The sequence below is a fragment of the Typopeltis vanoorti genome, chromosome 3 (genome assembly GCF_054136105.1).
Source record: "Typopeltis vanoorti isolate ZY-2024b chromosome 3, IOZ_Tvanoo_1.0, whole genome shotgun sequence".
NCBI lineage: Eukaryota > Metazoa > Arthropoda > Arachnida > Uropygi > Thelyphonidae > Typopeltis > Typopeltis vanoorti.
In genome coordinates, this window is record NC_143551.1 from 131,680,627 (window position 1) to 131,707,473 (window position 26,847).

At 35.5% G+C, this 26,847-nt stretch overlaps 1 protein-coding gene across 1 annotated transcript in view; it reads left to right on the forward strand.

Annotated features, from left to right (window-relative positions):
• The window catches only part of unc-13 (protein unc13 homolog), a 1,156,644-nt gene that overhangs the window by 1,098,569 nt on the left and 31,228 nt on the right, over positions 1-26,847 (forward strand). The window contains exons 37-38 of the mRNA XM_090416011.1: positions 6,493-6,591; positions 17,846-18,005. Coding sequence (XP_090272137.1) covers positions 6,493-6,591; positions 17,846-18,005 — 259 coding nt within the window. The remainder of the gene's footprint in view (positions 1-6,492; positions 6,592-17,845; positions 18,006-26,847) is intronic.

Below are 26,847 nucleotides of genomic sequence, written 5' to 3' on the forward strand. Positions count from 1 at the left end.
TCAACAAGTTACTGGTTATCATTGTAATATGATAGTGCGTTAATAAAAAGTTACCTCAATAACTTAATCTTTTTTGCCCATAACAATGTTTGAATTTAAAGTTAAAAAAAAGAAAAATAGATCAAGAAGGCAGAACTTTTCAAGAAAAATGGGAGAAGGCATATTTTTTTGTCGAAGTAAAAAATATTCCAACATGTTTGATATGTAGACAAAGTGTCGCCATGGTGAAAGAATATAATCTAAAACGTCATTATGAAACAAACCATAAGAACTGTGATAAATGTACAGAAAAGATGCATGATGACAAACTTAAAGATTTAAAAAATGAACTGAAGTTTCAACAGAGGATATTTTTGAATGTTATCACAACAAGTGATGCTGCTGTTAAATGTAGTTACGTCATAAGTGAAAAATTGCTCTGGCTTCAAAACCTTTTACCGATGGAGAATTTATTAAAAATTGTATTTTAAGTGCAGTCAAAATCATGTCCAGGAAAAAAAAAGCAAGCATTTCAAAGTATAAGCCTATCAGGAAATACAGTTGTGGAGTATTGAAGATATAACAGAACTTCCAAGATATATTGCGTGAAAAATAAAGAGTTTTGTAGCATTTTCCATTGCAGGTTGACGAATGTACAGGCATTATTAATACTTCCCAGTTAGCAATATTTATTCGTGGCGTTGATGACAATATGAATGTGACTGAAGAAGTATTGGATATAGTGTCAATGTCAGGAACAACGACAGGAAATGACTTAAATGACTTTGTGTATTGAGAAAAGTCTTGAAAATGCACACCCGGACTGGTCAAAATTAGTAAGTGTGACTACAGATGGGGCTCATGCTATGGTTGGTGTTAAAGTCAGACTTTTTACAACGCTTCAAATGAAAAAGGAAATGTTGTGCAAGGACAAACTTAAATCATTTCATTGCATAATACACCAAGAGTCACTTTATGCTAAAAAACTAAAGATGGAATACGTCATGAGTGTAGTAATTAAAACAGTAAACTGGATAAGCTCTCACGCCTTGAATCATCGACAATTCAATGCTTTGTTGGATGAATTAGATTCACAATAATTCACAAAATTCACAGTTTGCTATATTATATGGAGGTTAGGTGGCTTAGACCTGGCATTGTTTTAAAAAGATTTTTTGAACTCTTAAAAGAAATTGATATGTTTACTTCATCCAAAGGAAAATTGATTCCTCAGCTCACAGATTGGTGCAAAGACTTGGCCTTTTGAGTTGACATAACAACCACTTAAACATTTTGAATACTGCTCTGCAAGGACATGAACAGTTGATATGTCATATGCATTGGCACACCCAGGGAGGGTCCAAGCCCCCCCCCCAGAAGAAAAAGGAAAAAAACACTAGAAAAATTTTCAAAAATCTTTTCCTAATTAAAATTCATTTTTTTTTTAAATTTATGTTGTGTTGTGTCTTTTATTTTTATACTATTTATGAATTACAGGTCACATAAGGTGGGAATACCCTATAGCTCTCGGGAATCCTGGCTGCTGTGAACGCAAGGCGAATGAAGTAGTGCTCTGACACTGCTTCGTTTGCCTGAGCCGGGCCAGAGCAGATCACGGGTATCATGTATTGGCGATCACTGCAGATGCGCAATCATAGTTCGTATGCATTGCATAGTGTATATTCTCAAATCGTCTACTCAACTCACTCCCCCCCAAGATTAAATCTAGAGTGCCCGGGCCCTCCAAGATTAAATCCTGAGTGTGCCACTGGTCATATGTATGATTCAATTAATTCATTTCTTGCAAAACTCTATCTTTGGCAAACCCAGTTGGCAAATTTAGCCCACTTTCCTACTTAAATCGATTTCTCAAAATAATAATGATGCTGAAAGTACATTCCTCAAATTGAAGAATTGAATTTGAAAAAGGATTTTCTGATTTCAGCCAGTTTGAAAATGAATTATTATTATTCAGTTCACCTTTTTAAATTAATATTGAAAATGTTGGCGAAGAATTACAAATGGAAGTAATTGAACTCTAATGCAATACTGAACTAAAAAAATAAATATAACGAAGTTGGCATATCAAATTTTTATAAATACCTCGACAGTAAATATCCCAAATATAAAATTTATTGTGCAAAAATGTTGTCAATCTTTGAAAGCATCTATGTATGTGAGCAATTATTTTCAATTATGAAACTTAATAAGTCAAAGTTCCGCTCACGGATAAAAGATTCTAGATTAAATATGCAATACTTCATATTGCAACACGAAACGAAAAAGCAGATATTGACATGTCGGTATAAAGGAAAAGCTGTCAGGTTTCAGGTTCAAAATCAAATTTAAAAAAGGACTCGTAGATAAAAATATTTATTTTTGTAAGTCAAAATTATGTATATAAATAATTTTCTTAAAGTATGAATAAAATGTAATTGAACTTATATTTTCTAAACTTGTTATATTTTCAAAATTTAAAAGGTGGTGTAACTGTTTATGTAAGTCAAAGGCCCGGCAACAAAAGGGCCTTTGTTGGAGCCTTTCTATTTTTAGTTTATGTTTTGGTTCACAGAATAATATTGAATACGTCCTGTTTCTGATATACATCTAATTGACATGCCCTTTGCTGCATTTGAGTTTGAGTCCCCTATTTAAACCTTCCAGACATAACTTGAGCACCATCAGTGCAAATTCCAACACAATTTTTCTGCTGTATGTTTGCTTTGCATATAAAATCGTCCAATATTTTGAACAATTCAGGTGCTGTGGCTCTTCTTTTTATTGATTACAAAACAATAGCTCTTCAATTGCTGATAATCCATCGCAAAATCAAACATAAGCAATTAAATGACAATCCTTGTTGCTCTGTTGCCTTGTCAAGCTGAATTGAGAATAATTGGTCACAAAGCTTCGACAAAAGTTGTTGCTGCATATCTTCACACATATATCACCTATCATTTGATAGAGGTATGCACTGTAGTTGTTTAGTAAAACTTTCTCCAAGCATAGTTTCCACAATATCAATCGCAGCTGGCAGAATTAGGTCTTCTCCAAGTGTGGGGCTTTTTGCACCTAGCTATTTTATATGCAACTTTGTAAGAGGCTAGTAAAGCTTTTTCATTTACAGACAAAGCTTTTTTTAATGGTAGATTTTTGCTTTTCAAAACATTTCAGTTTGGCAGCAAATACCTCTTGAGGTTTGTTAACATACTTCTTATGAAGTGTTTCCAAATGTCTTTTAAATTTATTTGGTTTCATGCTATCAGCTGCCAAAATTTTTGAACAAATAACACACAGTGGTCTTTCTGGAGGAGAGAAGAAAGGAATTTGCTTATCTGTTTCTTTTAGAGCCGAGGGTTGTAATCATTGGGAAAAACAGTATGGGGAAGACTGTTCCATAGAACAGAGGTGTAAGGAATGAAGGAGGAGGATGAGAAGTTGTTTTGATAGAGCTGGATTGATCTGAATCTGCCTATGTTCGTACATGATTAGAGGAAGGGTAGTGGCCAGTATGAGGAATTGTCCATAGAAATACTTAGAAAAAAAATTATATATTAGATATACATGAAGAGCCAAAGGCTTCAATTTGGCGACATATAACTTGTTTAAGTTAAGGGATATTAACCTAGGAGCTAAGTTCACATTATGGGTAAATATCAAGAATTGTGATCGGAGCTTTCTCCACCTTAGACATGAGTTGCCTCAGCTTGCACTACCTTTAGGGTCAGTTGCTGCAGTATCCAGGTATTTGCTTACGCTTGGAATTGCCGAACTTTATATAGTTTCTACTATATTCGGCATGAAACTCTTTGAGTTTCTTATTCGGCTAAGAAACGATATGGGATGTAATATCCCTTAACTTAAACAACTTAGAAAAAAAGACATAATGCAGCAACAGAACATCTATGGGAAAGTGACTGTAAGGATTCAGTGACAAAGGGATCATCAATTAAGTGAATAGCTCTTTTCTGAATACAGTAGAGCATTCTGAGGGCAACCACCCTCAGAATGGTGCCTGGTGAAATACTAGGCATCATTAGAGTGTGAAACATCAATAGATATTTCAGGCATTAAAAGACATCTACTACTACCTAGAGGGCTAGTTAACATTTTCTCCATCCCAAATATGCGAATAATGTCCTAAGGTCAGGCAGATTTGAGCTTTATAAGTTGTCAGAGACTGAGTAGGAGAGAAATATTGTTTAGAATGGAAAAAAAAAAAAAAGAATACCAAGCTTTTTGGAGGCTGAAAAGGCTATGGATGTGATGTGTTTGTCAGGATAGACTAGATGTGAAAGTCAATCCAAGAAGAAAAAATGGCAGGATATTGTTAACAGTGAGAGAAAGAGAGAGTGAAGAATGGTCTTTCTTCTGGGAAATGAGACAGGATTGTGTTTCACTAGCATTAAAATTCACCAAGTTATTCTCGCCACACTTGAGAATGGTGAGGAGATTGTGGTCTGTAGGCAGCACATGTCACTGATAATAGAATTGAGACTTCAGATGTTGGTAAAATCAACAATTGGGAAGTTTTTCTTTTCTTTTACATGAAATTTTGATGTTTTGTTGAATTTTTTCTTTTACATGGAATTTCAATGTTTTGTTGAATTTTTGGGGTGTGTGTATGTATATATATATATGTTAAAGATACCAAGCTATTTTAAACCTGGTTTTACTCCATTTTCCAAGTAAGCAAACAGACAAACAAGTCAAGTTTGCGCCTGCAAGAGTTGCGAGTCTAGCTGACCCTGCATGTAGTGCAAGACCAAGGCAACTCATGGTAAAAGTCGATAAGCTCTGATCACTGATCTTAATATTTACCCTTAATGCAAAGCACATCTCCTGGAGGAGATGTATGATGCTTTGTATGAAAAGCAAGGGGGCCCACTACCCAGATCGGTTTCAACCTTTATTGGGGTCTCATCAGTGGGAGCCAGGCTAGAAATACCAAGATTTTAGTAATACAGAGCTTATAAGTATTTTACCAGAACAAGTTACTATAAGGTGTTTTAACCTTATTAAATAAAAATCTCAGGAGGAGATATAAATGTAAAAAGTATTTTACCTTGGGTATAATAAATGTTAAAGATACCAAGCTATTTTAAACCTGGTTTTACTCCATGGAGGTGCAAACTTGACTTGTTTGTCTGTTTGCTTACTTGGGAAATGGAGTAAAACCAGGTTTAAAATAGCTTGATATCTTTAACATTTATTATACCCAAAGTAAAATACTTTCTACATATATATATGTTGTTCTTGTTTTACAATTTTTGGGTATATTTTTGGTTTGTTAGCGGCTTTTTTAGGAGATTAATTTTAACAGCATTCACTCTACAATTGTAGAATCAATGCAGTTAAAAATAATATTTCACTCAAATAATATATATTACCATGAGCGAAATATTAGGAACGTTTGTAGAGTAGGGGATGAGGGACTCATGGTCACTACTACTACTCCACAGGAAGTGCCTGGGCTCCTATCCAAGCATGGCCTCATACTACCCCCCCCCCCTTGCAAGCTGTACTTTGTCAGGCACAATCTGGCAAATTACAGCAGTAAGATTATTTGCCTTTATTAGGAATCCTCCTGCAATGTTACCAAAAGGTTCAGTCCATTTCTGGAGACTAGATACCTATCTGGTATCTAGTCTCCAGAAACTGCTTTATAGCTATGTTGTCCAGTTGATATAGCTAAAAAGTAGTATCCACTGGCACACTATAATTATGAACAGTGAAGCTCAACATTGCATGAACAGTGAGGGTCACACTGCATGTAAGAAGAAAGGAAGGGGAGAGAAATGGGGAATTCACCTCTAGAGACAAAACATGGCCATGGCCACTTCACACTATTAAACAGGATGGTGGTGTTTCACCAGGCAAAGAAAGACATCTGCTACATAGAGATCTGGATAGCATTTCCTCCAGCTAGAATACTCTCCTCATTAGACCACCCCTGTTTTTGGAAACAGGCCATATCATGAGAAGGTGATGGTTTGACTTGGCTGGAAGATGCTATATATTTCAATGATTACTAGCCCATAATGATTAATAGCTATATCATTAACTTCCTGTGATCAGTCTTCAGACTTCATGGTAATAATAATAAAAAAGATGAAAGAATCACCATGGGTGTATTTTTTGTTTTATATAATCTCATCCATGAAAAGGTTGTAAACTTAGAACACATTAAGTGCTATGGGAAGACTATGGGTTTTGTAAAGAAAACTCTGATCTGGAGACCCTTCATTGTAATTCTTTAAATCACTTAAGTCCTCTAATAAGCAACAAGTTGGTGGTCTTAATGAATTATGATAATCATCTGCAAATATCCATGCTGCAGTAGGACTCGAACTGGAGGACAGAGAATCTCTTTACTCAGCTAACCACTGGCAAATATTTTCATTATGATAATTGCATGCTTAATCTCATTAAAATTCATATATTCTATGGTTACTTTTTTTTCTTCCCATAACAAATTTATTATTATAATACATGCTCATAATATTTCAATAGACTCACCAACCTCAGAAGAGGGAAGTGTAGGAGAAGTATCCATTCAAGTGGATCTGTTCACTCATCCTGGCACAGGAGAGCACAAAATTACAGTTAAAGGTACTTTACTTTGCACTTTTTATTTCAGAAATAAAAGCATTTTTTTTTCTTTTTATATATATCATCATCATCATCATACGTATCAAGGATTTAGGCCTAGTATGGCCTGTTCCAGCCTTAGAAGTCATCGTTTAAGAGGACGTCCTGGTTTTCTTTTTCCTAATGGCTTGTACTTTAAGGCTTGTTTTGGTAATCTTTCTGTTTTCATTCTTTGAACGTGTTCCATCAATCTATGTTTAGATTTTTTAATTTTTTCAATTACTGGTTCTTGGTTTAATTCTTTCATAATATCTTTGTTTCTTTTGTGATCAAATAGAGTATACTTTGCAGTTTTTCTCATAAACTTCATTTCTGCTGTTGTTAATCTTTGTTTGTCTTTTTGTTTTATTGTCCAGATTTCGCTTCCATACATTAAGACCGGTAGGGCTAATGTATTGTATACTTTTAGCCTGGTTTGTTTTTGAACTAGGTTTATATATATATATATATTTTTTTTTTACTCCTTATATATATATATATATATATATATATATATATATATATATATATAAACTGTGTACAATTTCATATATATAGTTATCATCATCATCAAATTCCTGACATGTGCCCTCAAGGGGTGTACAGGATATGATAGTACTACATGAAATATTTACATCATTATTACTAACTTCCTATTTACAATTTTCCTCCAAATCAGTCTGTTACCTGTCAAGACTACAACATTGTCAGATCTATATCATGGTCTTCCTCTGGGTCTTTTTCCTGCCAACCTGGCAGAGAACACTTGTTTTGCTAAACTTTCCTCTCCCATTCTGTTTAAGTGACCATACCACCTATGATTAGCTCTGCTAACACATTCCTAGATGCTAACAATGTCAAGTTCTTTCTTAATTTCCTCTTTTTTAATATGATATTGCTATTGATGCCATCTGTTCACACCCCTAATCTTTCTTAGGACTCTCATATCTCCAGTCTTTGGTCAAATGTTTTACTTCTAACCCAGCTCTCAGATCCATAAGTTAAAATTGTTTGAACACTGTCTTGTATACATTTAATTTAGTGTTTTGACTAATTTCTTTCTTATTCCATATAAATTTATTCAGTTGACTTCCTACCATACCAGCTTTGTTAATTCTGTTGTCTATTTCCATATTTAATTTACCATCTTCACTAAAAATCGTGCCTGAGTAACTGAAATGTTTAACTTGTTCTATAGATTCTCCATTCACAATGCAGTTGATATTTTCAGTGCTTCTGCCTATTTTAATTGTCTTTGTCTTGTTATTGCTGACCTTCATACCATATCTATTACAACAGTTATTCAATTTAGTCAGGGAATCTTGCAGACTTGTAGTGGATTTATTTAGAGGTATAACATCATCTGCATAAAGCAAAGAGCTGACATTAACATCTCTAATTTTGATATCAGATTTAATACTCTGTCCCTCATAATGAGATCCATATAGATAATGAATAACGGGGGGGGGGGGGATAATGTACATCCTTGTCTGACATCAGAATTAACATTAAACCATCTTCCTGTACTTCCTTCAGTTCTAACTGCTGACTTACTACTCAAATAAAGACTAAATATTGCTTGATATAATGTTCCACTAACACCATACAACTGCAGCATTTTGAATAGCTTCTCTCTTGGCATCTTGTCATATGCTTTTTCCAGATCTACAAAACTTAAATTCATAATCTTTGTTATATTCCCATGACTTCTCAATTATATGTCGGAAAGTGAGAATCTGATCCTGACAGCTTCTGTTTGGCCTGAATCCAGCTTGTTCTTCCACAGTCCTTCTCAACCGTTTCTCAAGTATACTTGCATATATCTTACCAGGAACACTGAGTAGAGAAATGCCTCTGTAATTCTCACATTCAGTTTTATTTCCCTATATATGGGTATTATGAGATCTCTACTCCAATCATCTGGAACTTGTGCCTCTGTCCAGGCCTTCCAAACTGTGCAGTGCTGCCACTGTAAGACTTTTATACCTCCATACTTCAGTGTTTCTGGTCGAATATCATCTACTCCAGCTGCCTCTCCACATTTCAGGCTGTTGATGGCTTCAAGTATGGATATGTATTCCTGATTGCATGCCTGGTCAGTGTTTTTTTACCACTGTGCTTTCATCGCTGCTTGTTTCATTTAGCAATTTTTCGAAGTAATTACTCCATACTTCAAGGATATCTTTTTCTCCTGTTTTCATGTCGCCTTTATCATCTCTAATTACTTTTACAGCACTCTTTCCTCTATTTCTAAGCTTCTTCAAGACCTCTCCAGAATATCTTGCCACCTTCTTGATATTTATTTTCTACATTCTTACCAAAATCTTCCCATGACTTTTGTTTAGCTAGTTTTTGTAAAACATCTAGTTTTACAAGATGTTTAGTTTTCTTTCATTTGTCTCTGTATTCTCTAAGAGCACAAGCCGACATATTTGTCAGGCTTGTGCTCTTAGAGATATGCTTTCTTCTTTTCCTTCACTGCCTCTTTGACTTCCTGTGTCTTCCATCTTTTCATTTCTGGAACACTTCTTTCGCGATACTGCACAATTCCACTAGCGATTTTTTTTTCTTTCTTTATCGAGTTAATCGACTCAAAACATTGGCCTTTCAATGTCAGTTTCAATTTGGTGGATAAAAAAAAGTCTGCTGGCATGCAGTCAGGAGTAAACAGGTTGTGGAATGACCATTGTTTCATGTTTCACCAAAAATTGATTGATTGGTAATAATGTGTGTGTGTGTGTGCAGGTATATGATGAAGCATCAATTTTTCTAATAGCCTCATGAAGACGTTGCATTACCTCAATATAATACTCCTTGTTCACTGTCTTGCCTTCTGGAAGAAATTCATGGTGAACAATGACCTCAGAATAAAAAAAAAAAAAATGCCATTATCACTTTGACATTTGACCACACTAGTCTCAACTTTTTGGGTCATGACCCTTTTGGAGCTTACTGTGACAATTGAGCTTTTGTTTCAACATCATAGCCGTGAACTCACATCTCATCCAGAGTAATGATGTTTTTTAAATTTAAAAAGTTTTCATCCTTGTAAGCTTGGCTGAAAAGTTCTTGGCTCACATCAACTCAAATTTGTTTTTGATCGTCAATCAAGGCCAGGCACAAATGTGATGCATGCCTAAATTTTTTGTAAGAATCTCATGACAGACAGTTTTTGAAATGTTTATTTCTTCAGCTACCTCACAAACAGACACAAACAGTGGTGGAACAGTTAGAAGAGATAACTTCACAAACTTTCGTAACATTTTTGTCAATTTTCAATGTTGACGGGTGTCCTGAACAAGGATCATTGTTGACTGAAATTTGGCCATCTTTGAAATGTTTCCACCACTCATACTTTTGAGTCAGGCCTAAAGCCTCATTCTTAAATGCTGTTTTTAACATTTCAAAATCTTTCATTGATCATGAAAATCATTCATTTTAAACACAACAAAAATCACCAGATGCACTGAACATGTATTGACACAAATAGATAGTAGAATAACTAAGCAAAATATCACGTTGCGGTTTTCGCTAGGCTATTTCCCAATGTTGCCACTAGATAGCAGCATATGAGCACGCAGCTAGTGGTGCTTGTTCATTCAATAATTCAAAAGTTTGGGAATCTTCTGGACAAACTTTGTAGTGGATGCCATTACAGGTATAGTAGCAATTCTGGGAAGAATCCTTGTTTAAATATAAATGAGCATATGCATTTATAAACTCTATCACCCATCCTTAATATTTCCAGTCTGCTGTCGTGATTTGTCTTTCTGTCCCTTTTTGATATTTCAGAAAGATCCAAAGAGTGGAGCAAGAATAAGAATCCCTTACCTTAACACTCTTAAGTCTTCCTAAGCTCCAGTAAGACAGAAGTGGGTATCTGTCCTTCCATGTGAAGCCCCTGTTCATGTTGGAAGAGGCCTCCTAGTGATACTACTGGTGTCCTTTTCATTCTTCTTCTTCTGTATTCTTTGCTCTACTTCTGAGTCTTTTATACTATCCTGTCATCCAGACCACCATTGCTGAGACCTAGTGCCTTGCTGTCATGTTTGCTCTGTGGACATCTGGAAAGGGAGATCCTAGTAGTCTCACACTACTTTCATCTCTGCTTCAGAGATGAAAGTAGTGTGACAGGAAGTCCTGCATGATCATGCTAGGATCAGTCAGCCTGCAAGGGTCAACAATGTTGCAGTAAATCTCCTCCTCTATTGTCCAGAGAAAATGCCAAGGCTTGCTGTGGTGCTGGTATCCAGAGTAGTCCTGGTGTTCTGCTCACAGACACTGTCATTGCTTTCCAGAGAGTCAGCATCCATGTGTGGCTGCATGGTGAGTGGGTAGCCATGGCACTGAATCAAACTCTTCTGAAAATTGATAATTTTTCATCCTCTTGTTTATCAACAAGCCCCAACCAGGTTCAGAAACCAAATATTCAACAGAAAATCAAAGTAAGAAAATAAAACATCAAAAGCTACAGCAAATACACTACTGTTCATAATCCTTCATGCAACAGAGGAATATCCAATTGGGAAATGCCACCCTTCTTCATCCAGAAGGGTTTCGAAGAGTTTGCATGATCTCAAAAATCCATAAAGAAACTGTATCCAGGACTTCTTATTGAAGTAGCAACCTTGACACAATCAGAAAAATTACTTCATGCAATATTGTCGGGTGAATACCAATTACAGTTACCCACCACACAGAGGAAAAAAAAAAACTTCAAACTTCTCTAGAGGTGTCATATCAGTGGGACTTTCTTGATCTTCCCAATGAGGACGTCTGCTCCAAACTTAAAGCCCAAGGAATGACACCATAAGAATCCTCATACATAGGGATTGACATCTGGTTCCTACAGAAACATCATTCTTACCTTCAACGAACCAAAACTACCAACATCTGTTAAAGTAGGTTATCTCAGCTGTCCAGTAAGGTTCTATATCCTGAATCCTTTGCACTGTTTTAAATGTCAAATTGAAATATAATCAAACTGCCTGTCATGGCTGTGCCATATGTGCTTGATGCAGCAGTAAAGTCATAAGAATAAAGACTGTCAGAGCAAAATACCAAAATGCTCTAACTGAGAAGAATTGTGGAAGAATGAAAAGGAGATCCAAAAATTAAAAACATAGCTGTATATCACTCATCAAGGCTCTCTTTTGCAGAAGTGTAAACTAGTACTAGTATGCTTTTGCCTGCAGGAAACATACATGAAGCTGAGTAATAATTCAGTATTACAAAATGTTACTATCATTTGTAAGGACAAAATAGGAGATGGACCTTGCCGTGGAGGAGTCGCCATCCTTGTGAACAACCATATACCCTTCCAGCAAGTTCCACTTAATGAGAATGTAGAAGCAGTTGCTGTCTGACACTCAGTTGGAATTCTAATAACAATATGCTGCTTCCCTTCCTTCTGTCCTTACTTTTAATGGGTGATTTAGGACACAACACTGTTGGGAGTAGTGGCAGAACTAGAACAAACATCACAGGAAGAGTTGTTGAGCATATACAGTCCAAATACATTCTTATCCGAACCCTTGCTGCCATTGACAATTGTCTGCTCACCCTCCCTCTTCCCATTGTTCAAGTTGAAAACTGAAGACAATTATGCTCATCGTTTCAGTTTCATGTCTCAGCTATTCTGGATTTGGAAGCTGATTTTTTTTTTTCTTTCATGTAGATAGTGTATTATAGAACTGGTAGAACTTTACATCAGTATACTTTATTATTTTTCTTTAATTCTCTCTCTGCCAACTCCTTTTGTTGAGGTCTCATCAGTGGGGGATACTGAGAGTTAAGTCAATGCAAAAGTCATATTGGGGTATCACCATATTATTAAAATACTCTGGATTACAGATAGTTGTGTGGAGTTTTTTTCACTTGGTCACAAAGTAAATTATACCATACAAGAAATTATATTCTTGCTTTAAACCTGTATCCATTGTGAGCAAGTAAGGTTTGCATGTGAAATAACTTAATGAATAGGTTACTTGTATATGGAGGTAAACAACTTCACAACAAATTACTTTATTATCCCATGTACATTGCTACCCCCAACAGTGTTGTGTCCTAAATCACCCATTAAAAGTAAGGACAGAAGGAAGGGAAGCAGCATATTGTTATTAGAATTCCAACTGAGTGTCAGATAGCAACTGCTTCTACATTCTCATTAAGTGGAACTTGCTGGAAGGGTATATGGTTGTCCACAAGGATGGCGACTCCTCCACGGCATAAAATAATATATTACCTAGATGTAATAACACAGGATTAAGAAGGGCTATGTGGCAAACGATTTGCATTGGCTGTGTAGAAAGAATGGTTGCGAGTTTTTGGATATGTGGAGTGAGTTTGAAGGAATCCCTTTGGATTTATATAATAGGAATAGCCTACACCTGAATGAATTTTTATCAGGAGTCTGGAGAAATTATTTGTTGGTATGAGACCTACTACAGGGAGTCAGGAGAAGCTGGATTATGATGGGAGGAAAGGTGAGAACAAGAATCTATGTGTAAGAGTAACTAAGCTATGCAATTATATCAATGATACAAATATGCTTAATAATGGAAGTGATTATGATGAAAAGATGATTGTGTTCATCCAGATCAAACTTATTAAGTATGTGTGAAGATGTCTGTATAAGTGAAGCATTAGATATGAACAGAAATCTGAAAATTGTCTAACTGAGTTATACAGACTACAGAGGAGAATATACAAAAAAAAGCATGTGAGTAACTTATGTCTGTACACAAATGCCAGCAGTATAAGGAACAAAGGGGTTGAGTTTGTTGCCTTAGTGAATACGTTGCGACCTCAGATTATTGACATTAGTAAGACCTGGCAGTCAGAAGCAGATTTACTAACAAGTATTAATATAAAGGGAACAGTATTTTTAGGAAGGATAGGCAAACTAGGAGGGAGAGGGAGGAAGTTGCTAATGATAAGAGATGATTTGAGTTCATTTACAGTAGATAGCTTTTATTGCAATATTAGTAACAGTTTTCTGTAGCAGTGGCAGAAGTCAAACAAGATCAAATACATGGTGGAGTGTTGCTATATACAGTGGATAGGCTACTAGTGACAATGAAATGCATTGCCAAATAAATCTAATGGGTAGTAAACAAATAATCATCAAGGGTGACTTTAATTATCTGAACATTAATTGGGTAGCAGTGAAATCTCATGAAAAGAATGAAGCCAAATTTATTGGGCTGTTGCTTGACAACTGCTTCAAGCAGCTTGCATGTAACAGAAGGAACTTGAAGTCAAAGAGTATTATACCTAGGTGTCAGTAAATTATGTGACTGTTCTGCCTCCAATTGGTAACAGTGATCGTTCTACTTACTTGAAGAGTGCTATGGATATTCCATTCAAAAAAGAAGGTTACATACTGAACTTCAAAAGAGGAAATTATGACTGATGGAGGAGAATGTTATATTCACTCACATGATATTAGTTGGGAAGGATATCAGCAGCATGGGAAGTATTTTAAAAATACATCAGTGATGCAGTATTGAAATTTGTCCTTAAAGTTTGAACAATAAAAAGGTGGGAGTGAAATGAATATGCAGTCTTATTAAACAAAAGATTTTTAAGAAATAGGTGGTGCAGAAGGATTTCTGTACATAAAGATGATATCGCCTATGAAAATTTTATGGCTCAGGCCAGAAAAGTTATAACTATCGTACAGAAAGCTAAGTGTGAATATGAAAAGAAACTGGCTCTGCAAGCTAAGGAAACCCAAAAGAATTCCATCATTATGCAATAAGTAAAAGAAAGAATGAATATGAAAGAATAACTGCACTGAATGCAGATGAGTATGTGGCTGACGGATGTGGAAGAGATTGCAAAACTCATGAGTGCCCTATCAACCTGGTATTATGCAATTACCTACATATTGGAGGAAGAATTTGGGTATATAAGGAAGAGGCACTAGAACTGTTACATAAACTGAATATAAATTTGGCAAAGTAACTGATGGCATGTCCGCACAGATGCTTAAAAAATATCCAGATCATTGTGCCTTTGACTTGGCTGTATAATTTTAGCCACAGAACAAGAAAAATTCCACAAGAGTAAAAAAAAAAAAAAAAAAAAATGTATGATAACCCCATTGCACAAAGGTGGTGCAAAGATTGATGTGTCTAACTATCAAACTATCAGTATCTCTAGAGAGGTGATGAATATGTTGGAAAAGTTAGTAAGAGATCACATGCAGCAATGGGTTGATAGAGAATCTGTACTTTGCAATGGACACCATGGGTTTACTAAGGGAAGGTCATGTTTGAGTAACGTGATCACATTTCATAATAATGTTCTGTTTGAGTTAGGCAAGGGGAATGGTTATGCCATGATAAAGCTTTCTATAGGATTCAGCATCTTCAGAGCACAAAACATCATGTTATATGTTGAAAGTTTTCACTTCATTATACTATAAATTACAGATGCCAAGAAATTATATTCTTGGTTTCATCCTTTATCCAAGTGTAAGCAAACAAAGTTTGCACGTGAAGTCACTTAATGATTGGGCTACTTGTATATAGAGACTAATGACATCATATTGCCTTGGTATCCCATAATGTGCATTGCATTATGGGACATCAATTACCTTGGTATCCATTACCTTAATGTGCAATGCCTTATTTTGATCAATTTATTTTACAAATTGCTCTGGTTCTGTGTAAATGTTTTTAGAATACCATTCTTTTGGGTTGAATGATGATGTGATTGTGTATGTAGATATCTTCCTGTGTGTGTGTTGGCTTTCTGTAAATGGAAAAAGTGAACCATTTGAAAGGCAGGTAACTAATGTATCAAGAAAAGGCAAATGATTATTAGATTCTGTAGGTAGTTTTTAGTATTGAGACCACATTGTAATATAAGAAGTTTATTAAAAATAAATAATTAAAACCCTGACAAATTTCTTGCGTCGTAAGGCTTATCATCAGGGATAGTGGTACGTAAAAGTTTTACACAACAAAAGCCTATTAACAATTAATTACACATATTAGATGTTTTTTTTAATAATTTCACACTGTAACATATAATTGATAAACCAGAATACAAATGGCAAATTCGTTACTGTATGCATGTTGGAACATTGCTAGTTGTTACTGTCACGTTCTGTGGTATCACATGTGCAATATCCCAATCCATGGCAGTTAAATTTTTGATGAAAGAAGACCATACTTGATGTAAAATTAAGCCTTGAATTTTATTGCATTGTGTAGGGATCCTAATGTTTTTTGAGGCTTCTTTAAATTTTCTTGTGAAACAGTTATCAATATATGACATTTTTGTTTGTTGCCAGAGTACTTGATGGCCAGTAGTGATTGTGTGGAATGCCAGGTCTGATTTATACTCTCTTCTTTTTTCAACTCATTTACATGTTCAGACGTGCTTACATAACAAATGCCACAAGAGCAGTGAATCTCATAGCCACCTGGTTTTTTCATGGGGTGATGTGAAGGTCAGTTCCGGCCCGTGAAGTTTTAAGTGGGGGTGCTGCCTATACAAAATAATTTTAAAAAAAATTCTTTTTTTCCTAATCAGTAACCAATTTATTAATAAATAAATCTACAGATTTATTTATTAATAAATTGGTTACTGATTACAAAAAAAAAAGAATTTTTTTAAAAATTATTTTGTATAGGCTGCACCCCCATTTAAAACTTTCCAGGACGCCACTGGAGAAGGTTTTGGTGGATGTATATAAAGAATTGATATCCAATATAAACAGTTTTAATGAAATTTATGAGACTGATGTAGAGTTCTCACACGTTGTTGGCAAATGCTATTTCAGGATTTGATTTCAAAGTCAGTTGATTTCAAATCAAAACTCTAAATAATCACTTTTGAAGTTTGTGTAAATAGCAGATTACTCTTTATTTGCTATTTTGTGAAACTTGGAACATGCTGAACAAGGAAGGTATGATACCAATTTAAAGAAAATTATGATGTATTATTATTATTATACGGGCACCTCTATGGCATCTAAAGACTCATCACAGGAGACCCAAACTATCCACACAATCTATCATCCCTCTCCTTGAACCCATTAACAGACAAAGCACTCACAACTGACTCTGGCAACTCATTCCATTCATTTCAACTCTCCAGGCAAAAAATCTAGTTCTCACATCCCCACTAACCAAACCTTTATTCAGCTTCCAGGAATGATTTCTTGTTCTGGCCCCCTCTAGCAAAGTGCTGAAACATTTCTCCTGCATTAATCCTATAAAACCCTTTAAGAAACTTAAGTGTTTCTATCATATCCCTTCTTTTTTTCCTATCAACCAACTGCTGCAATCCACTCACCTTCAATCTATCCTCATAGGGAACATTCCACAGGCTACTCGCCATCTTGATCGTCAGCTCTGAATCTTCTCTACTGCTTCCTCATCTTCAAGAAACCCATTATAAAGTGGAATAATAAATTCAACCCTAGCAATATGTTCTCTAAACTTTAACTCTATATGTCCACTACCAACCCTAAATCTCTAGTTTTATCTATTTCCTGGAGTACAGTTCCATCAATGTGGTACACAGCTTATAATCTATTTATCTCAAAATGCATAACTTTACAGTTTTCTACATTAAACTGGCACCCCCATTATCTTTTGCTTATACTGACAGCCTATTTCAATCATCCTGCAAGCTCTTCCCCATTGCCTTGATTAACTATTACTGTACCTAATTTTCCATCATCAACAAATAACTGAATATTTCCTTTTAGGTTATTTCCTATATAATTTATATGCAAATTAAACAGCAGTGGTCCCAGCACTAAACCTTGCAGCACACCACTAGTCACCTATTTCTGCCTGGATTCTGTCCCTCAGTATACCACTTTTTGATATCTGTCCTCATTTGTTCTAATTTGCATAACAGAGTTCCTTGTGATATTCTGTCAAATGCCTTTGCAAAATCTAGGAGAATTCTTATGTAGCCATTTCCAATATACAACTCAGCTGTTACACTATTATAAAAAGTTAATAAATTATTAAACCGACCGACTCTCCAAAGCCATGTTTCCCCTCATATAACATCATATTTTTAGCCACTGTATGATAAGGAACAACTCTTACATCTGCAAAATAACATGTTACTTAATTTATAGTTGTTATTGATTAATTAGATAATTACTAATGTTTCATATTTAATTTGAAAATTTTAAGTAACTTGTATTGCATATTATAGGTGGGCATATGTAATTTGTTATTTATTTTCTTTTTATTAACAGTTGTGGCTGCTAATGACCTTAAGTGGCCCAGCACCAGTATGTTCCGCCCATTTGTGGAGGTTAACCTCATTGGTCCACATCTCAGTGATAAAAGAAGGAAACATGCTACAAAATCAAAGAACAACAACTGGTCTCCCAAATATAATGAAACCTTTCATTTGTAAGTGGTATTGTTATTATTATATATACAGTAAAACCCCTTTTTTACACTTTCCAGGAGACTGATGGAAAACAGTGTAAATAGTGTGAAGCGGGAGTCGAGAGTTCGAAAATTAGAAAGATTGAATGTTAAAGAGAATGTGACACGAGATTCAAAACTTGAATTGGGTTGGATGGGGCAAGAGATGAAATGGATGCAGAATGAAATTAAGAAAATTCGGGTGAAAACAATTAAAACAAATCAAGTAGGTACGAAAGAGTTAACGAAAGACGAGTGAGTGGCATTGTATGGCGACTCCATTATTAAAGGTGTGCTGGATGAGAGGATGCACAAGGTATGTTTTCCAGGCAGTAAAATGAGTAGAGTGATTGAGCATTGGATATGAGGTGGGAGCGAGCGAAGGAGTTGATGGTTTTAATAGGTACGAATGACTTGACAGACGACAAAGAGCACATCAGAATGGATATCAGGAGGATGCTTAGGTGGATAAAAGAGAATAGTGTGACAGGAAGGGTAGTAAGCGTGTTGCCTAGGTATGGCTGTGGTGAGATGAGGCGGAGAGCAAGGATTATGAATGGTGTGTTGGCTGAAATGTGTGAGGAGAGGGGAGTACAATTTTTGAATGTGTGGAATGAGTTTGAAGGACGAAGTGAACTGTATGGGAGCGATGGACTGCATTTGAGTGGTTATGGTAGGAAAAAAAAGACCCAGAAGAAGACCAATGTTCAGGTGGAATGATTCAGTCAGAACTGCCTTAGAAACATGAAATGTTAGATAAAACAATATTGGTGTGCTGACTAATTTGGAGGAAAATTAGTGATAGGAGATTATTAATAATGTAAATTTATTATGTAGCATTGCATAGTAGCCTGAACATACCTTGTGATATGAAGGTATATATATCAGGAAATGATGATAACGATGATAGCTTTTTATCTGTTGATGATTTGCTTCGCTCTAGAATGGCCACAGTTCTGCCTTTCCTCCCAACCACTAGCAATGAAAATGTTCCAAGGCAGTAGTCTTAAATAGATATAAAATCCTGTATTTGGACGAAATATTTACCTTTTAACTTTCTACGGTTATTTCATTGGATAAAGGAAATGGCTCCTTTCTTCCAAAGGATAATAAATTTAAAAAAGAAAGACTGTTTTTGGAATCTGTAGCAGCACTCAGAAATCAACCTAATTTAAAGAAATATGGATGCATAAAATTTTCCAAAATTTGGGAAACAACAATTTTCAGATGTTTTAATTTACATCCTAGGCTACCTACATGTTTCACTGAGTATTGTGTTGTCTTTGTGTATGTGTTACAAGTGTTATTTGTACTCCCTGAATATGTCTCACTGACTGAGATGAAATATTGGAAGCATTAAAATTAATTTTTAATCCTTTCTTAGTGCTGTCAATATTCCATTAAGCTTCCAACATGATTTCTGTTCTCCCATCACTTAAGCCTTAATTGTTCTCTTCCTATAGAAATCCCAAACTTTTCCATAGTGTTCTCATATTTTGAATGGTACAAGAAACCTCCTTGAAATACTTGATATCCAGAAGAGAGTAAATCTGGTTTATTGATGATTCCTGTCTCTCCGGTCACTTTCTAACAGTCTTCTATTTCTCTCTTATGCCTCTTCTACATGAAAATATCTGTAGAAGAGATTTTCCAGTTCGTGGTCAGAACAAAATTCTTGGATGTGGCTGCAAGACATTATTTTACTGATGAATTCAGGTGGTAAGCCATCATATGACCACAAGCTAGCCAAAGTCAGGCAGAGGTAGCCAATGGTTGCATGAGAGTCATTCTATAGTTCACAGATTGCAGAACCAATTCCAATAGTTGCAAACAGCATCCTGGAGATACAATGAAGGAAGGGCAATAACGGCAATGGCTGACTAATATCTCCATCTATCTGTTCACTGAAACAGGAGTTCTACGCTGAGTCAGCTATGATCTGACCTTGTATAGGCTACAGGAACATTGGTATCTACTTCCACTGTGAGCAGAAGGCTTCACAAAGGTGGTCTGCATGTCCCTATCCCCACACCACAGGAGAGAACACATAAAATGGGCCAGGCTCCATGTCAACTGGACCAAGGACCAATTAGGATTGCCATTGTTTCTGGACAAGTCTCCAATTCCTCTACAGAGCAATACCAGACCTGCACTGATCTGGAGAGAACCAGGAACATGTTATCATCCCTCTAATATCTGTGAAAGATACACTTATGGTGGAGATGCTCTGACGGTTTGGGATACATCTCAATGGGTAGATGCACTAACCTGTATGTTCTTTCTATCCGAACCATGAATGCTGCAACTTATAGAGACAAGGTCTCTGTACCCTTATATTTGTCAATGTTTGTCTGTACTGTATATGCATGATGGGGGAGGGGGATTTTTCCTATCTTACTAACATAAACCTCCAACAAGAACCTACTTTATTTTTTTTATGTATTTATTTATTTTTATGTTGCTCCCATTGACAAAAGGGCATTATGCAAACCTGTAGTACATTTTGTACCATGGTGGGACTAAGGATTTTTTTTTTTTTTTTTAATCAATTTTATATATACATATGCGAGGGAAGAGTGGGGCTGGAAAATTCTGATAAACACCTAGAACAAAATGTTAAAGCAACTGATATAACCACAAGAAAGAACATACTAGTAGCAGAGTTATGAAGGTAACTTATGTTCTTATATCCTTGTATATTCTGTCTTGTGATTATACCAGGTGCTCTCCCTTCTCCACCACTCAATCCACCAACTACAATGAACTCAACTACCTTCATCATCTACACCAGTGGTTCCCAACCTTTTTCCAATTGTGTATCCCTTTTAAACCCATTTCTATAAATTGTACTCCATGTTTTTAAATACTGACACTTTTGTTCAGTGCTTATCTTAATGTAAAATAGTGGAAATGATTGTTTTTCTGCCATTACTGATTATTTTTCATGTACCCTGGTGGTACGTGTAGCACCGGTTGGGAACCAATGATCTACACCAACACCATCTACTGCCGACCACCACCACTATTACTTTCATAGACAGTCACAAACATCCATGCCCATAGCAGGATTCAAACCCGCAGCCTTTTGGCTGGATAGCAGATATGCTAACCACTCAGCCATTAGAGTTAGCAAATGAATAATGGAAAACTTGGTAATGGAATGAAAAAAATTCAAAAACAATAACATGGGCAATAGTATATTTTTCTCTGGTAGTCAAGATCACTAGATTAAAAATTATTGCACTATTAGAATCATATATCCACCTACATGCGTGCATGTATTTAAAAATAAAAATACAGTGTTTAATGATAATTACCCATATTTCTGGCATAGAAAGTCCATAATTGAGATTTGAATGATGAACAAAGAGCTTCATTACTTTTCATTGAAAAGACGTTCAGATTTGTAGGTTCTTCTATGCAGAATAGCATTATCCCAATGGATGATACTAAGGCTGGACTTATCATATTTATTTAGTTCAATAGAAGATTGGTGTTCATAAATAAAATACATTTTGTGATGGAGCATCTAGTTTGTCCAAAATTAGATAAGTTGCAGTTACAGGGAATTTAACAGACTCCGGGTTGCAATAGCAGTTGTACTTTATCCTTTGGAAAAGGTAAATGGAAGTTGAGTATGAAATGGAATGGAAGAATGGAGTCATCTCTCTTCTTGTAAAATTGAGAGTAAAATGGTTAATTATATTGCCTATATTTCTTGGGTTGTAACCTTTCAGAGAAGAGGTTTTCTTGATGTGGATATTTCCTATTTAAAAGATGCTGCTGAAGAACAGACCACATTAGCTCTTGATAACAGTAATTTGATAATACCATATTTCTGAGGTGATGTGTGATGGATATAGCAACCAGAGAAAGCAGGTCTGTGAAAGAGAAGTGGTGAGAGAATCATTTTCTTCTTGTTTTATAAAGGCATCAAAAAAGATTTTGCTGGAATTTATTTCTAAGATGAATTTAATCCTAGGATGTAAGTTATTAATTTTTTGGAGGAAGACTTCTAGTTTTTTTTTAGAAAACATATATCAATATAACGGATGCAGAGAGAGAATGGTATCTCCACCTTGATCCAGTAAGGAGGTTTGCATGCACCAATAACATCAAGAGTTATGCCAGTAGTAACTAAGCAACTGGTAGGGCCTCCCTAGCTGGACAGGTCAAGAAATAGGTGCCAGACTAAGAGAGATTCTCTGTCCTCCAGGTTGGAGGTTTTGCATAAGGCTGGTTACCTTACTAAGTAAAAAATTTCTACAGCTCAGATACTTCAACTGGAAAATTCACCGGAGAGAAGATTTAGAGCAAACATTTCCTCTTCTAAATGTTCTAAATTAAAGTTGGCTAGAGTTGGAAATAGTGGAAATTCTGTCATAATTCCTTCTATTTGTCTATAGAGTTTGCCATCCATTTAAAATATCCAGAATTCATAGCAAACTAGATCAATATATCTAAGGAATTTAATATCACCAAATTCATCTCAAGAATTAAAATGTGAATCCAGTGATCTAATGGTTAGCTTTGTGACCAAGTTGCTCTTTGCCAATGTTCCTCTTAATAATAATACCCTTGAATTTCTATCTTCTAATTTCCCATCGAACATTGTGCTGCTGCTGCTGCTGCTGCTTCAGGACATCGTTCTAAGTTCATTATGAATTCTGGATTAAGTTTAGTTGGAATGGTAAGCTCTGTAGACAGATAATGGGACTTTTTGCAATGAGTTCTCCATTATTTCCAGTTCTAGTCAACTTTTATTTAGAACGTTTAGAGAAAATATGTGCTCTGAATCCATCATAGATGATATTTTTGCCATCTGGAAGCACTTGCATCAAGAATTAGAAGTCTCTCCAAAAAATAAATAATTACACTCTAGGGTCAATGGAATCAAGCAGAAATTTATCCTTTCTTTTAGCCTTATAAAATGAGAAGAAACTGGTTATCTCACTACTTCTATTACCACAAACGTATTTTATCTGGCCGCTATATCGATCAGACATCAGTTTACCATCCTTCACAGAAATATGGTGCTATTAAATCACTGCTGTCTAGAGCCCTCATAGCCTGTTCTTTAGCAGCATCTTTTCAACAGGGAATCTCCACCATCAAGAAAACCTCTTCTCTGAATGGCTACAACCTAAGAATCATATATATATATATAGGAAGTATTTTTACCTTGGGTATAAATATGTTAAAGATACCAAGTAATTTTAAACCTGGTTTTACTCCATTTCCCAAGTAAGCAAACAGACTCAAAGTCAAGTTTGCGCCTGCAATTGATGCAAGTCTAACTGATCCCACAGGTAGTGCAGGACCAGGGCAACTCGTGGCAAAGGTGGAACAAGCTCCGATCACTAATCTTAATATTTACCCTTAATGCCAAAACACATCTCCAAGAAGGGGATGTATGATGTTTTGTATTAAAGGCAAGGGGCCACTACCCAGACCGGTTTCGACCTTTATTGAGGTCTCGAGTCACGAGTTGCCCTGGTCCTGCACTACCTGTGGGATCAGTTAGACTTGCATCAATTGCAGGCGCAAACTTGACTTTGAGTCTGTTTGCTTACTTGGGAAATGGAGTAAAACCAGGTTTAAAATTACTTGGTATCTATAACATATTTATACCCAAGGTAAAAATACTTCCTACATTTATATCTCCTCCAGAGATTTTTATTTAATAAGGTTAAAACACCTTATGGTAACTTGTTTTGGCGAAATACTTACAAGCTCTGTATGACTAAATCTTGGTATTTCTTTATCTAGCCTAGCCCCCACTGACGAGACCTCAATAAAGGTCGAAACCGGTCTGGGTAGTGGCCCCTTGCCTTTAATACAAAACATCATACATCCCCTTCTTGGAGATGTGTTTTGGCATTAAGGGTAAATATTAAGATTAGTGATCGGAGCTTGTTCCACCTTTGCCACGAGTTGCCCTGGTCCTGCACTACCTGTGGGATCAGTTAGACTTGCATCAATTGCAGGCGCAAACTTGACTTTGAGTCTGTTTGCTTACTTGGGAAATGGAGTAAAACCAGGTTTAAAATTACTTGGTATCTTTAACATATATATATATATATATATATATATATATAGAAATATAGAAATCATAACCATTTTTCTCCCATTTCTACAAGAAGAGATGGCTCTCATAAGATATCTATTCCTTATATTCAGGTAATTTTTGAGTGTGTGTGTGTCCCCTATATCCTAAAGAAATTTCATCTTACAGTCGCATGCAAACTCATCAACCAAATCAAGTTTCTTTTAACTTCTGACTGCTTGATCACAAAATGTATTTCTGAAGACTAATCCTATATTAAAATAAATAAAAGTCATATGTCCAGCCTTGCAGAAATGGAATTAAATAACACTGGCCACAGAATCCCTTTGGATAATGCTAAGCTTCTGTGTAGAATTGAACCTACAAATTTTAATAACTTTTTAAACTCAAGTTTTCCTTAATAATCCAATTCTAATCTTAGTGATGGACTTTTTATGCCAAAAATATAGGAAATTTTCATTAATTTTTTTAATGCATGTGTGTGTGTGTAGGATGCTAATAGTGCAATGATTTTTAACCTGGTGCTCTCATTACTACATGAAAAGATACCATATCTCCATGTACTTAACATTATTTTTGATTTTTTTCATTCCACTATTAATTTTTCCATTATTCATTCATTAACAATAGTGATGGTTTTATGAAACATATATCAAAATATTTGTATCTAATGTTTTACTTTTAATTAAACTTCTTCACAATGGATATTGGCTCGTAATTAACTCCTTAAACTCATTCACTATCTGCACTCTCTCATCACTGTTCTCATGCAATGCATTCCACTTATACCACTTCATGTAAGAAACCTACTTCTTGCCCTCTTACTTGCTACATCTTTTTACAGCTTCCAAAGGATGACTTCTTGTTCATGTTCCTTCACCTCATTCTACAATGTGGAAAATCTCTCTAGTGGCAATCTGGGTAAATACCTCTCAACAGTTTATATGTCTCGATCATATCACCTCTTTGTTTCCTTACTACTAGACGCCACAGATTACATGCCTTCAGTCTGTCCCCATTTACCAGTGTTCTGCAGGTTTGATATCCTCCTTGTTATGTGCCTCTGCATCCTCTCTACAGGCAGGCAGGCATTTATCTATTACAAATCTCAGTGAATCTAAGCACAATAATCCAGATGTGGCCTGAACAAGGCTTTATACAATGTTACCATCATCTACCAAAATGATAGTACACCATTGCGTTCTCTGTTTCTTCCAGTATAGCACTATCAAAACTAATAAACTAATTTTGAGCCATTGCAGATTGAAAAGATTGGATTCTAAGTTTAGCATTCTCTGACATGTGATGGAAGAAAACCTGTTAAATGTAGTTCAGGTGTTAAGTGGATGGTAGTGATTGAGATCACCAGTTGAGGCTCCATTAGAAATAACAGATAGGATCTAGAAGATTGTACATGCCTGTGGACATAATTTATGTTGATATTAAAGTAACATAAATGATGCCTTAATACCAACAAGAAGAGAACCAGAAAGAACAGTGCCAAAGTTAAGTTAAGTGAAGAAGAAATGAGAGATAGGTTGATAACAAACATTGAAAAACTAAAACAGTGATATTGTGTGGCTCCACTAGGGAGTTCAAATACTCATTGAAAGAAGGTCTCTCATGTCATACAGGCCCAAATTCATATCATATGTTTCTTTGTACATATTCACCAAAGATGCACTGACAACATTGAATGGTAGCTCATTTTACAAACCCACCACATGCCATTAGCTGCAAATTGCCACTTGTATCTACATGATAGAGATATTTTACCAACTTAACAATTTTACTAACATAGATTAAACTAAACTTGCTAAGAAATTATATTCTTATTTAATCCTTTATTTATGTGTAAGCAAACAAAGTTGGAACTTAAGGTATCATCATGATTAGGTTATTTCTATATAGAGGCTAATGACTTCATATTAGTTGCCTTTGTATCCCATAATTCAAAGCACATATCCTTTCAGGTGTGCATAATGTTTTTTCATATCTCCTATCCTCCATCAGTTTCTCAAAGTTTGAGAACAATAGACCATTCTTTTTGTAACTTGGGGAAGTTTAAGGTAGGGCTCCAGAAATACACTTGCTCACTCACCACAGGCATGTTATCGGAGACAAATAGCAAGTGAATTTTTAGCCTAGTTCTAAATGCATTCAAAATTTTCTTTCTGTAATTTACACTTTTCTTTTTTTCCATTTTAAAACATTATCTCATTCACTGTCAAGTTATTTGATCAAAGGCAGTTGTCAATGATTTCATTAAAGAAGTTTTATTTCCAATGTAATTATGAAGGAATTAACTTATGATATTAATTTAATCAGTACCAAAATGACGTCATTTATTGCTGATGTTATTGGACAAATTTAGAAGACTAACCAGTAGAGTTAGGCTTCTTCTAAATGCTTTTACAGATATTTCAAATAAGGATGAACTTATCCATTATATGAGATACATACATAAAAATTGGAAACTGAAAGCGGCATTGTTGCTATAATTCCTCTGCAAGCTTCAGTGCACTTTAATAAATTATGGAGTGAAATGAACAAGCTGTTCTTGCCTCAGTAGCCCATGATGTGTAGCACACTCCCTTTCAGGTCAGGAAACAAAAGCTGCACATGAAGTATCTTCATGACAGACTACTGATGTGAAGCAGCTGATGTGAATTCAACAGTCTCTATATGTAATTAGCCTAGTTGTGTAAGATGCCTTACACGGAAAATGCTAGCAAAATTAAAGAGACATGCTAGATC